We start from the raw sequence: 13,258 nt of genomic DNA on the forward strand, positions 1-13,258 counted from the left end.
AGGCCCGCCACACGCTGGCACCCTATCCCTGTGGAGATGCATCTTCCCGTCGCTTCAAGTGTCCCACTACCTGAAAGCAACAAATCTCTTCTTGTTTAAGTGATAAGTTGAGCAGATCGTGACTCTACACAAACCCAGAGGGAAAAATCCACGTGGATGGAAGAGGAGAAAACCGATCAAGTGTCAAGGATCTAGACCAAATCCACAGCATCTGGTTCCAGTGCTGAGGGGGGCAGGGCAGACAGAGAAACACAGGAACAACCACAGGAATGACAGACAATTGCAAAAACGAGAAACAGTGCACCCAAGTTTATTCCCAGTGACACGCACCACACGGGGTTTCTCACATGCAGTGACAAGTGGGTTGTAACTAAAAAGACCATTCTTCAGGGAAGGTGAAGGCAGAGGCTGTGCTGGGCTGGAGGAAACACTCCTGAGCCTTGAAGAGGGGGCGCAATCGAGCACTCGCTAACCTGGACCACGAGCTGCCCGCTCAGAGCCAAGGTTTACTCTTCTGTAAAGTGGAAACAAATAACCATTGCAATAGCAGGCATACTGGGCCCTTAAGCGAACCTAGATCTGAACACCGTCACTAAGTGAGTAACACTGAGCTGAACTCCCTGCGGTAGGAAAGCGGTGTCAGTACCCAAGCTCAGAAGGCTGCTGCGAAACCTGAAAGATGGGCTCATCACAGTACCAGACACACAGGGGGTGTCCGGTCACGAAAAACGTCTATGAAGACGTGTGCTTCCTACACTGCTCGACACGGTGCGGGGCACCTCGTACGCTTCATCTTGTCATATTTGACTTGTCTACCCATCAACGTTTTTATAGACATGTTTTTATACATAAATATGAGCACAGGAAAACTCCTGGAAGGTTACATACAGAAGTGCTAATAGTGATTATCTCCTGGCGCTAGGAATAAAATTCTTTTTGCTTACCTGGTTTTTCCAAAGTTTTCTACGAACATCACTTACTGAGGTGTATTTTGGCTTGGGTTTTTTTTTTCCCCCTAATGCCTAAATACATTAAAATACAATGAAAATCAACATACTGCCCACAGGTAACTACCCCCTACAGGAGCCACTTCTTTGGGAGGTAAGAGCTAATAAAAGCTTTGCTTTCCCTGAGGAGCTGGCACGCGCTTATCTGAATAAGAATTAGCTGACTTACCCCCTTTTCACTTTGCCAGCAGGGAGTACAGAGCCAGAATTTTAGTTCAGTCATCCAGTTAGGTCTTTACTCTTGCATATTTCTAATTTTAATTCCTCCAGTCTTGACTTTCTATTTGAACGTATATGTCTTATCCTGATTTGACATTTGTTTTTTTACTACTTTTCTCAATGTTTATTATAAATTTGTTGCCTACAGCTCTTTGGCAGAATGAGGCCAGGAATACATACACATGAACAACTGATGACTTAAAGTCATCCAAGTGCCTCTGTTCGTGCATTTCATGCTCCACTGACAAGAGTTCTCGGTTAGGACACTGAATGACAGAATTCTAACCTTTAAATTCTATTTGAAATTTTTTTTAAAGGTAGAACTACATCTCCCTATAATAACATAAGAAAATAATACCACCGCCATAATTTTTAAACTCCTGTAAGTCCCACAATTAAAAAGTCAGTTTTATGAAATGCTCAGTTCTCAAAATTACATCTATTTTTTTATTATTAAAAAAATCTCCATCCCCACCCCACCCTTCCCCACCCTACCCCTCCACACTAGGTGCTGTCCAAGCAGAAGCAAGGCCAGCAAAGCCCACCCTACGCCCAAAAGCAGACAGACAGGGGGCCCCCAGGGGACAAGGTGTGCAGTGTCATCACTGCAGAGCCCTCGGGCAGGGGGCAAGGAGCGAGCACAACAACTAACACAGGAAACAGGAAGGGACCTGGAACGGGCCACCTGACAAAAGACCTGTGTGATTTACACCAGTTTATAAATACGTGGGGTGCCCACCAGCTCCAAGAGAACAGACCGAGCGGACTCCACAGCGGAAGCGTGCCAGGGCCTCCTTCATGCGTCAGGCCCTCCTATCAGGAGTCATTAGGGAGCCCAAACAGCTTCACAGTTCCAGCTTCCCGACTGCTGTCATATTTCCCATCTTTGTCATCACAGGCAAACGCCAGCAGAGGCCTTTTCGGGTGCCAAGCCACAGTGAAGGTTGGGGACTCACACTGCACCTCCCATAGCTTGTCTCCTATAAAAAACCAATGTAGGGAGACCAATCAATACGCTAACAACGAGAGACCAGACTCACTAGGCACTTACTTACATTAGCGCATTTAATCGGCTGAGTTACCCCCTAGGACAGAAGTGCCATCACGGCCCCACCTCAGAGAACACGCAGGTGCAGAGACGCCAAAGGCCAGCAGGTGGCAGAGCAGGACCAGGATGCAGGCCAGTTAACAGCTTAGGCTCTGAACCTTACTCTACCCTCCCCGCAAAAACAGAAGGGCAGCTGTTTGCTGAGCACCCTTATGAATGAGATGAGTAACTTTAGCGTAATAAAGTATAATAATCCAGCAAGGCAAGTAATGATTTTAAACCTCATTTCATAAAGAAACAGGTGACTTGGGAGGGGAGGGGACAGCTCAGTGCTCCTGGGTTCAACCCCCAGCACTGCTGCTAAATAAATAAATAGTAATAAATAATAAATGATAATAAATAAATACACTTAATTACCTCCCCCCAAAAAAGAGGGGGGGAAAAAAGGAACAGGTGACTTAAGAGTGAAGTCACACCTGAAGGAAGCAGCAGAACCAGCACATGAAGTCAGTCTGCATCCACAGCCACAGACCTTCCTACTGAACCACAACGCCTGGCAGACAGAGTTCTTTTTCCAAAAAGTTTATTCCTCCTACTTGTTGAAAGTAAACGTGATCTTTCCAAAGCAACTTTTTTTAAGTCCTACTCAACTTTTCTGCAACCTTCGGGTGAACAGCAACATAGTAAAATGTTCACAGTGTGGTGATGATTTTAAAATGCAGGATATACTGAATTTATATACTTCAAACTCAACTATACGGTATGTGAATTCTATTTCAATAAAGCTATTTAAATACATGTTTATATGCATATGTTATGTGTGTGTGTATAAAGAGAGAGTTGTTTTGTTTTGTTTTGTTTTAAGTAATTCTATCTGGGGGAAAGTTAACCACTCTTCATAATGCCAGGATCTGGCAATCTACAGCAACATGTCTGAGCAAATTTCTGTGTTACACAGACATAAAAAATGGTTTCAGAGGCTGCTTCTCCTCTTTCATTTCTTTTTAGGCCATTAACTTCATGCATGCATTGCTGCTGAGAGCAAACACTGCAATAACCCTTCTGTAATGAAGTTTGGTCCTTCCTAAAATGACCAGCTTTGACTCAGCAAGACCAATTCAATGGTTTACCCCAAAGGATGACTATGTAAGTAAAAGGATCCTCATCACAACGTTGTTTATCATGGTGCAAAAATCAGAAGCCATCTAAGAGTGGGGCAGCTTGGGGATATACCAGGAGAGTCAGTGGAATTATAAGCCCCGCGTTAAGAGTAGCAGCAGAGCTCAGCAGTCATCGCCACTGAAGAAGCTGTAACATCCTGCAGGTGAGGCAGGCGGGCCCTGGATCAGCAGGAGCGCACCTCTGCATCACAGGAACACGAGGGTTACATGAAGCTGCTGGATGGCTGGACCACACTCACCACAACGTTATCAACAGTGGCACTCTTTAAATGGCGGAATTTCAAGTTCTTTACTTTCTTCTTTGAAGTTTTCTATATAGTTTGCATTCTTTCACTAAAGCATCATGTATTTCCAAAAACAACAAAGCTACATTAAAAAATAAACTTGAGGAAATTCGTTTGTAAAATGAATACTCACCTCCCATTTTTCTATTTTCAAGTTTTCCTTTGTTGCTGTTTAAAACAAATCACATCTACTCTGATAATTTCTTAAATTATAAAATATACATATGTATTTTTTAAGTTCACATACAGGAAAAAGGCAGGAAGAAATAAAACAATGCAAAAAGAGGTTGTATTTAAATGGTGGGTCATTCATTCATTCATTTGTTCTTTTCTGTATTTTAAAACTTTTGTTATAATGGAAGAATTAAAAATGAATAAAATGCAAAATATTTTCTTTAATCACTTTCTTTCAGACCTGTCCTTTTCTTTCCTCCTTACTTCCCTCCTTACTTCCTCATTACGTGACTATAATAGTCTTAATAAATAACTTGCCCCAAGGAGACAAATTCATTCATGCTAATGCTGGTGAAGTGGTCATACACAGAGACGAAAGCGCAGGACAGGAGTCCCGATGGCCAGAGGTGAGACACAGGATTCTCGTTAAGGTAGCGAGGTTTAGTTACCTGTCTCTACTTCAGCAATGTCGATGAAATGATCTTCTGATGCCGATGCCAGCATTTTCCCATCGTGGCTAAAACTGAGGGTCCTCACAGGCCAATCCAGCCTATAACAGAGAAGACAGAGGAGCCATTAGAATAACCCAGTAAGAGGAGGGCACGATTTCGCCCACAATGACATAAAAGTAATTTACCTAACAAGGAAAGGGCTGGCAGAGCTGCTTACCTGGAAAAGCACCGAACACACACTAACTCATCTACATCCCAGAGGCTGACCAAAGCATCTGCACTTCCCGTGGCAAAGTACTTCCCCATGGGGTCGAACTTGATACAGATGCAGTTGGAAGGATGGGCGTTGATGGACTGCACGGGCTTCAGCTCCGGGTAGCTGAGGAACGAGACAGGCGGCAATCAAACTGGGAAGAGGACTCTGGCACTAACATGATACCAAGAGACACTGAAGAAGAAAACCAAAGTAAGACAGCAGAACAAACATCAAAGACTGTAATTCAAGGAAATTTTCCTCAAATAAAAAGATTTCAAACAATATACTGAAACAGCACACCACACACCTGAGAATGGGAACCAGACTAGCCAACGTGAAGACATGTGGTAGTAAAATTACTGGACTTTAAAGAAAATTAGATCATCAGACTTTCTGACTTTGACAGGAACACTTTACAACAAAAGAAAACGAGTAACGTACTGAAGATACACAAGCAAGAAAACAGGAATCAAAACTTTTGTATCTAGCAAAACTGACTATCAATTATAAAGTAATTCAAACAATAAGCACAATATCATAAATTGTAAGTTTTATATGTACGTAAGTTATAAAAAGTATGAACTGAGGGAACATTATCCCCCTGATCCCTTCCTGAGGAATCTAAACTGGAGAGTGAGCTCTGACAGTCAGAGACTAGAGACTTACCAGCCTAGGGCTGGTGATGAACATTAAACACATGGTTTCTTGGTGGGGAGGGCATAGCCCAAGTGGTAGAGCGCATGCTTGGCATGCATGAGGTCCTGGGTTCAATCCCCAGTATCTCTTCAGTAAGTAAACTTAATTACCTCCCCCCGAAAAAATTTTTTAAATTTCTTTTAAATTAAAAAAAAAAAGAGCCTGGCTCAGCTTAGAGTCAGGTTTCTTTAAAAAAAAAAAAAAAAACATAGTTTCTTGTAGAAATGATATATGTTTAGAGGTAAGGTATAATATGTAACAGCTGTACAACCTGACAATATATAGTATTAACTATTTTTTTTAATGGAGAAAAATGAAGAAACCATATTCAAAAAGAAAAATTTACTATTTTAAGTCATCAGACTGGTGGTGGTGGAAGGACTGTTGTTCTGAGATATCTGCATGTGTAATGGGACAGAGGTAATAAGTAACCATGGGATATTCAAATTCTATAATCCCCTGAATCTCCAAGAACCGGAATACTCAGTTTGGAAGGAAAGAGATTTTCGCTGGAAGTTCTCGGTATGAATTCACAAGTATTTTATCTTCCAGTATATACACATACTTCCTAGCAGCTCTGTCCACTGGGAAGGTCTAGAAACAATGATCAACCTGACAATACGGACATTCCAAGCTCCAATATTATTTCCAAGTAAGAGGATCCAGGGATTCTCAGAGAATTTTCTGACTAAAGGTTTGAGGCAAGAAATACACGAGGTGAACTTGGGATAGCTCGTCACACCAGAGAGCAAGGAACTGAAGACTACTGGGATTATGTCAAAAAAGTGACTCAGGAACCAACAGGAAGAGGATCCCACTGGCCAAAGACAAGATGATTTGAGTTTCAATTATGATACTGATTACAAAAGACTGAAACACACCCACCATGCTTAAACACATGAGTCCATGATGATTCTTTTAAGACAAAAACCTAGCTGATCACTTTGGAGGCAACCAGGAACTAATCCATTACCTGATGACAACGGGAGAGAATCAAGCACTTACCCTGCCTTCTCTAAATGAACTCGATTCCTAGGTAACCAAACAGATGAAATGAAGTGTAACTTAAATTCCAATAAATAAGCAAGCATTTGGAATCAGCAAAACCCACACTGGGATAAGCTCCACAGGTAAACAGACTGGTTTTTCTACAGCTAAGTTATTGGTAAAAAAAAAAAGGGGGGGGGGATGGAGGGAGATCCCATAGTTTAACAGACTTACAAGACATGTCAAACTTTTTTAAATGAGCAAAATTAGAGTATCTAGAGATGCACACTTGGTAGCTAAAACTATAAAGAAATACTGTAAAAATCGAGAAAGTGTTTTGAAGGGGAGGGGGTTGTGATTAGGACAAAGCCCATGGACAGACTTCTGAGGTGGCCGGGAAAGCACTAACCGACCTGGGTGGGTGACACAGGTGTTAAGCATATAATAGTTAATTAAGCTATACACGCGTAATTACATGGTTTTCCACATCTTTTTTCCCCCTTAACGGAGGCACTGGGGATTGAACCCGGGACCTTGTGCACGCCAAACACACGTTCTACCACTGAGCTATTACCCACATCCCCATCTGTTTTACTTTCTAAAACAAAAAAGGCTTACAAGCAAACAAACAAACAAAACCACTACCTACAGAATAAAATTCAAGTTGCTAAGCATAGAATTTCAAGCCCAAGTAACCTGATCCCAAATTATATTTCAACTTCACCTTCCCGTTTCAGGACCTCCCTCCAGATACTTTATCTGCCACCACTCTCAGCAACCCTGACCTACCAACCACTCTCCAAATGAGCCGCGCGCACTCACAGTTGTTCTGTCCATTGTGCAGCTCCCTTTTGCTGATTCTTAAAGTGCGACTAATCTTTCGAAGCCAAACTCAGTAGCTGCCTCCTTCAACCGCCAACTCCCACAGTCAACATGCTAAGTCTCTTTCCTTGGGATTCCACAGCAAACTCCCAGCCCCTCTGACACGCTGCCCGGCACTGCTCACCCAAGATGGCAGAAAGCACAGAAATCAGACAGACCTGAATTTCAATCCCACAATTCCATTCATTTAGAGAACCCATCTTTATTTACTGAGACCCTAACTTTGTGTAGCAGGCAGCGGACTAGGTACTAGGGCATCAACAGCAAACAAGTTGAAGGCAGTCCCTACCCGCGTGGAATTCACAGTCTAATGGAAGATACGGGCAAGTAAACATGCAGCTATAATGTAGAATGAGAAATGCTTCCAACAGGAAGTACATAAAATAAGCTTCTAACCTTGGAAGGGTAGGTGTGAAGATGGCTTCCCTAGAGGGGAAGTGATAGCTTTAAGCTGAGACTCTACAGGTGCGAATTAGTGATAACTCAAGGTGCGTCCAGCTCTAGCGTTCACTAGCTGACTACTGACTTAACCTCTCTGAACCCCTGGTCCTCGTCTGTGAAAAGAGAACCACATCACCAACTTCCTAGGGTTTCTGTGAGGACTCAGGGAAATATAAGGTGCCTGGCTCGACGGTGCTCAAAAGAGCACCTTCATTACTACAGCTGACCCTTGAACAGGAAGGTTAGGGATGCCGACCCTCCGCACAGTGCAAAATCCACGTGTAATTTACAGCTGGCCCTCCACATCCGCGGTTCCTCTGTACCTGCAGCTCCGCCTCCCAGACACAACCAACCACGGGTCACACGGTATTGTAGTATTTACCACCGAAAAACATCCATATATGTATATATGGACCTGGATGATTGACATCCATGTTGTTCCAACTGTAATTTGCCCTTTAAGCTCCTTCAGGATAGACTCACATCTAATTCATCTCAGTGTCCCCCACAGCACCCAGTGCAAAGATAGGACAGTCCCCTAAGCCAGAAGCCCCTCACCTGAGTATGTTGATGCAGCCGTTGCCATTTGTCAGGAAGAACATATTATTGTCATTGTTCCACGAGATCTCATTGACCTCAAATTTGAACTGCTCCTCTGCTTTGGAACGGTGTGTCTTGGCATCAATGAAGGTCACCACGTCATCCTTGTTGCCCACGGCAATGGTCTGCCCGTCCGGGCTCCAGCAGATGTTAATGTTCTCCCCTGGGAACCCAGATGTAATCAGCAAGGTACAGTGTGCCCGTAATCCTCCAGGTGTTTATTTTGTTGTCACAGGAAGACGAGGGCTGTCACCAGAGCTCACTCAGTGAGGTCCCCATCAATGGAAGGGAACAGCCACTTACAGATCACCACCTAGGAGCCCAGCACCTTTATCTACAAATTTCCCCCTTCAGTTCGCACAATCCTTCTCTAAAGGACAATTTTTTTATCCTCATTTTCAAGATGAAGAAATGGAAGATAAGAGAGATGAGCCAAAATGTCAAAGCTATACAGTCACGGAGCCAAGATCTAGGCCCAGATTAGACACCAAGGCCTCTCTCACACCAGCACCTCCCAAATGCAAGTCATTCACATGCCATTCTCACAGTCTTTGTTACTATCCGTGTGACTGCTAAGCTTTTCTTCATTTAAGATTTTTCTTAAAACTGACCTTAAAAACTTTCTTACATAAATATAGCTTCACTTTAGCAATAAATTCTATGGACTAGTTCTTCTTTTTTAGTCAATATTAAAATATACACACAATCAGTCTTCAATATTCATCCACATATCAACCAAATCATTCATGAATCACCAACTGTGTACTTGGGGAAACCGCTACAACATTCCACCTCCAGGTACAAGTCTTGCCAACAAAGCCCAGTAGCCCACATTGAACAAATCAATTAAAAATTTTGTCAACTTGATTGATTCTAAGATGCGTATGTTTTCATTTTATTATCTATAATGTATCTTAGAATGCATCACGACACATCTTAAAATTTTTGGTGTATCACAATTACCTGATACATAAAGCTTTTTTTTTTCCTAATGGTGCACAAAATATTAGTGCATCTTATAATCAATAACATTTTAGTCAATAAAATTTAATAAACAGCCTCAAGATTTATACGACAATACCTGGTAAAGAACAGAGTCTATAAATATACTGCACAACTTCCAGGTCATTTTCTCCCAGATCAAAACCACTTACGGCAAGATCAGTCATTCTAACCTATTAGCAGTTTCCCAACTGTTTTTTTTTACACATGTGTTTCTCTCCCTGCACTAAACCCTAAGGTCCTGGGAGCTGGAGATAGTCCCATTCAGCTCAGGGTGTCCCAGAACTACAGGGCCAAGCACAGAGAAGATAGTCAAAAAATGCCTGTTGAATGACTCTAAGTAGCTTATCTTCCTATTGCCCTCTCTCTGAACAGTCACCTTTAGTGTTCACGGTGGCAATGCATTTCGTAGTTCTCACGTCCCAGATGCGAATGGTTTTGTCCCCAGACGCGGTGACAAACAGATCAGGGTTACTTGGATGCCAACAAAGCTGATCCACACTATCCCCATGCCCCCGATAATTGTTTTCTTTGACCTGAAACGACAGAATCCAGATGTCACTTCACCCATACGTACCTGCCTCCACACGCACCTTCTTAACCTTATTCAGAACAAGGTATTTTATAACCAACAAAAGTGTGGATAATTAAAGAGTTCAGTCCTTCCAAGCCTCTTCCCAATATCCTCCCTCCCTTCCTTCCCATCAGTCTGAACTACTCTGCGGACGAGCTCCGCATCAATGCCCTTACCATTCTGCCCTCCCTGGCCTTCCTCATGCTTTCTGGTTTTCCACCCTACTCTGCCACCAAGGGTCCCAACCCACCTCCTCATTGCCAGGAGGCCCTATCGTTTCCAAAAAGGCCCTACTTACCAGCACAGGGAGCCCACCACCGCCGCCCTAGTCACTCCTCACCACCACACATTTTTCCTCTCGCTCTCCCACACCCCCACCACCCTCCTCATCGCTGGTCACCATTCCTCCCCGCTCATCGTCACACCTCCCGACTGCTACACTGCCTACACACCCCCACCTGCCCTCACCCCGGGTCCTCCTCCCCACCAACCCCCTCCCCGCCCCCTCGTCACCCCCACACTCCTCGTTCCCGCACCGCGCACGCCCCTCACCTCCACGCCCCTTCCTACCCCTCCCCGGTCTCACCTCCACCCTCCCCTTCGCCCCATTCTCTCCTTACCGTCACACCTCGCTTTACCACAGCCCCTCTCCCTGGCCTGGACCGGGCCCTAGCAGCTCACCAACCGGTCCTTCTCCAGCAGGAAGACGCTGGCCGTCTTGTCGAAGGACCCCGAGGCCAGGCGACGCCCGTCGCAGCTCCAGGCCACCGAGTGCACCTTGGCGCTGTGCGCCGGGAACTCGCGCGTCTTGCTGTGGCCGCGGAACAGCTCCTGCATCCCCAGCACGTAGCGCGTCGGGCCGCTGGTCACTGAGCACCAGGGAGCCATCGAGCCGGGACCGCTCTGGCCCAGCGCCGAGGGCCCCATGGACGTCGCGGGAATCGCCATGCCGAGCTCCCGGACGCCGACTCGGCCGCCCAAGCCCGGGTGCAGTCACTCCTGCCGCCGCCCCCACACGCATGCGCATGGAGAAGCGCGCCCCCCGCGCAGCCGCACTGTGGGCCACCCCGGAAGGGACTACAAGTCCCGGCATGCAGCGCGTTCCCGCTTTTTGCCTTTTCAAGAGGTAATGGTTCCGCTTTAAATTTCCTTCACAGTTAACATTTAGGAGGTTTTTCGGGGTCGTTATTTTCCTCTTATCTACTGTTTGGTAGATATGTTTTTATCCCTGTTTAATCGAAGAAATAAGCCAACGCAATCCTTCTAAACCTCAGGTCCCCATCAGTAAAAAAACCCTTTTTTCTAGGGTTGCCTCCGACCCCTCAGCCCCTCCCGTAAAGCAGAAGGCCCTCAACTCTTTGCTGCAGAAGAACCAGCTAGTGAGCTTGTCCGAGTAAAGGGCTAGGAGTTTGTTGGGTTGGTGGAGGAGTGGAGGAGGGGTTGGGGCTGTTTCTTAAATAAATTGTTTTTAAAAAGTGCTATATGCACATGATTATATATGCAAAAATATGTAAAAGACACAGAGTGAAAAGTCAATGTCTACCTATGTCCCGTCTCCTGGACTATTCCCTACCTCTCACACCCACACCTTAAACCACACGCCCAGCATCTTCTTGCTGAGGAAACCAGGGATGAGCGGCTGATGCCAGCCAGAGGCCTTGAGAAGGGCTGTGGGCTGGGGCAGGGTTTCGGTGGTGGGAAGATGGCTGGACCTTTGTATGAAAATACAACAAACTAGTGAGCGTAACATAAAAGAAGCAGACTCACAGATACAGGGAACAAACTAGTGGTTATCAGTGCAGGGGAGGTACAAATTAATGGGTGTAAAAAAGACAGGCTCAAGGTTGTATTGTACAACACGGGGAATAAAGCCAATCATTTATAATAACTGTAAATGGAAAGCAACCTTTAAAATTGTATAAAAATTAAAAATTTCAAAAGGTACAATTTTTTGGTACCTGGTAACAAATGTGGAAAATAGAGAGTAGAGTGAAAAGTAAGTTTACCCCCAAATCACCTTGTCCCCAAATTACCCTCCCAAAAAATATCGTTAAATTTCTTGCGTGAACTTCCAGAGATAGGTTAAGTAAGCACCCTGGGAGAGGAGGATAGGTGTGTGTGATCCTCCCCTGCCCCCCCAAAAATGACAGCATTCCTTACATACCTTGTTTTCTACGGTAAATAAACTTAAGAAATAATTTCGTATCAGTATATGCAGATACTCATTCTTTTAATGGATGCAGTCTTTAATGGTGTAATAGATGCGTAAGTTTATTCAGCTGATCCCTTTGAGGGACATTTTTGTGTCCATGAATTTGTTTTTAGGACCATACTGCAGTGAAGATCTCTATGCAAACTTCATTGTGCACATATGCATTTTTTTTAATCGAATAGATGCTACCAAAACACCTGAAGAGGTTCTAACAATCTACATTTCCACCAGCAGCATGGGAGAGTGTCATAAGGTCCTAAATACTAAACGAGTCCACATACAAAGCACGAGGCTCTGAGGGGTCTTAGGAAATGAGGCCCTTTTCTCTCCCCAGTTCACTTCCCTACCGCTTTAAAACTAGAAATTCTTGGAGACATCAGAGTTTTTTAGACTCCAAAGAATGCTGATAACATCAGTAGACTCTTGGGGTGGGAGATTAATTTGGTGTCTAGTTTTCCCTCCTTAGCTTTCATTTTCAGGAATCCTCTTCATATGCTAGCATTTGTTTTTTTCCTACATACACTGAGAATTTATATCTCCTGGTTCCAGATAAGGACACCGAAGAACAAAGAGGTAAAATGTCCTGCTCCGGGTCACAGGGCTGTTACTGGAGGCATGGGACAGAGCAAAGATTAGAACTCAGGTGTAATTGACTTCAGATACTACACTCTGATTCTCAGTACCTGAAAGCCTCTATGTTATAAATGTAATTCTTTGTATTTCTATATTGATTCTCTATTTTTGTATGTTATGTGTATTTTTTATTTCATTTTCCCTGGTGTCCTTTTTCTATATTCTGTAAACACAAATGGCAGAACCTCCATTGTAATACGTGTATCCCACTGCTCTTCACCGAGAGGGCTGTAATAGCACATTTTGGGGTGTTATGAAAGTCAGAGAGTCTCAAAGGAGATAAAATTCAGGGGAGAAGAGTCATGGGCCATTTTTTTAAAACTTTTTCTTTGGAAAAAATACAAATTTACAGAAAAGTTGCAAAAATAGTCAGAGCACTGCTATTCCTATGGCCCAAAGTCACCTACTTTTAGCATTTTGTTACATTTGCTTTCCTTAGACATGTTATACTTTTGCCTAAATGTTTGAGAGTAAGTTGCAAACATCATTATTCTTTACCCCTAAATAGTTGAGTATTTCCTGAGAATAAGGATATTCTGTTTTCTATCTCCAACATAGTTATTGACTTTGGTCATTTGAACAGTAACATAGAATTTAATCTACTGTCTGT

General features: G+C 43.9%; 1 protein-coding gene across 1 annotated transcript; it reads right to left on the reverse strand.

The window, feature by feature from the left end:
* Positions 1-294: 294 nt before the first annotated feature.
* THOC3 (THO complex subunit 3) lies at positions 295-10,814 on the reverse strand. Its single transcript, XM_010992405.3, has 6 exons — positions 10,485-10,814; positions 9,609-9,765; positions 8,186-8,390; positions 4,583-4,744; positions 4,363-4,463; positions 295-2,206 (listed from the first exon to the last, which is right to left on the reverse strand). Exons 1-6 carry the CDS (start codon positions 10,749-10,751, stop codon positions 2,043-2,045), a joined length of 1,056 nt encoding a protein of 351 aa, XP_010990707.1. The 5' UTR covers positions 10,752-10,814; the 3' UTR covers positions 295-2,042.
* Positions 10,815-13,258: the final 2,444 nt, after the last annotated feature.

This window comes from Camelus dromedarius, chromosome 27 (genome assembly GCF_036321535.1).
Source record: "Camelus dromedarius isolate mCamDro1 chromosome 27, mCamDro1.pat, whole genome shotgun sequence".
In the NCBI taxonomy this organism is placed as follows: Eukaryota; Metazoa; Chordata; class Mammalia; order Artiodactyla; family Camelidae; genus Camelus; species Camelus dromedarius.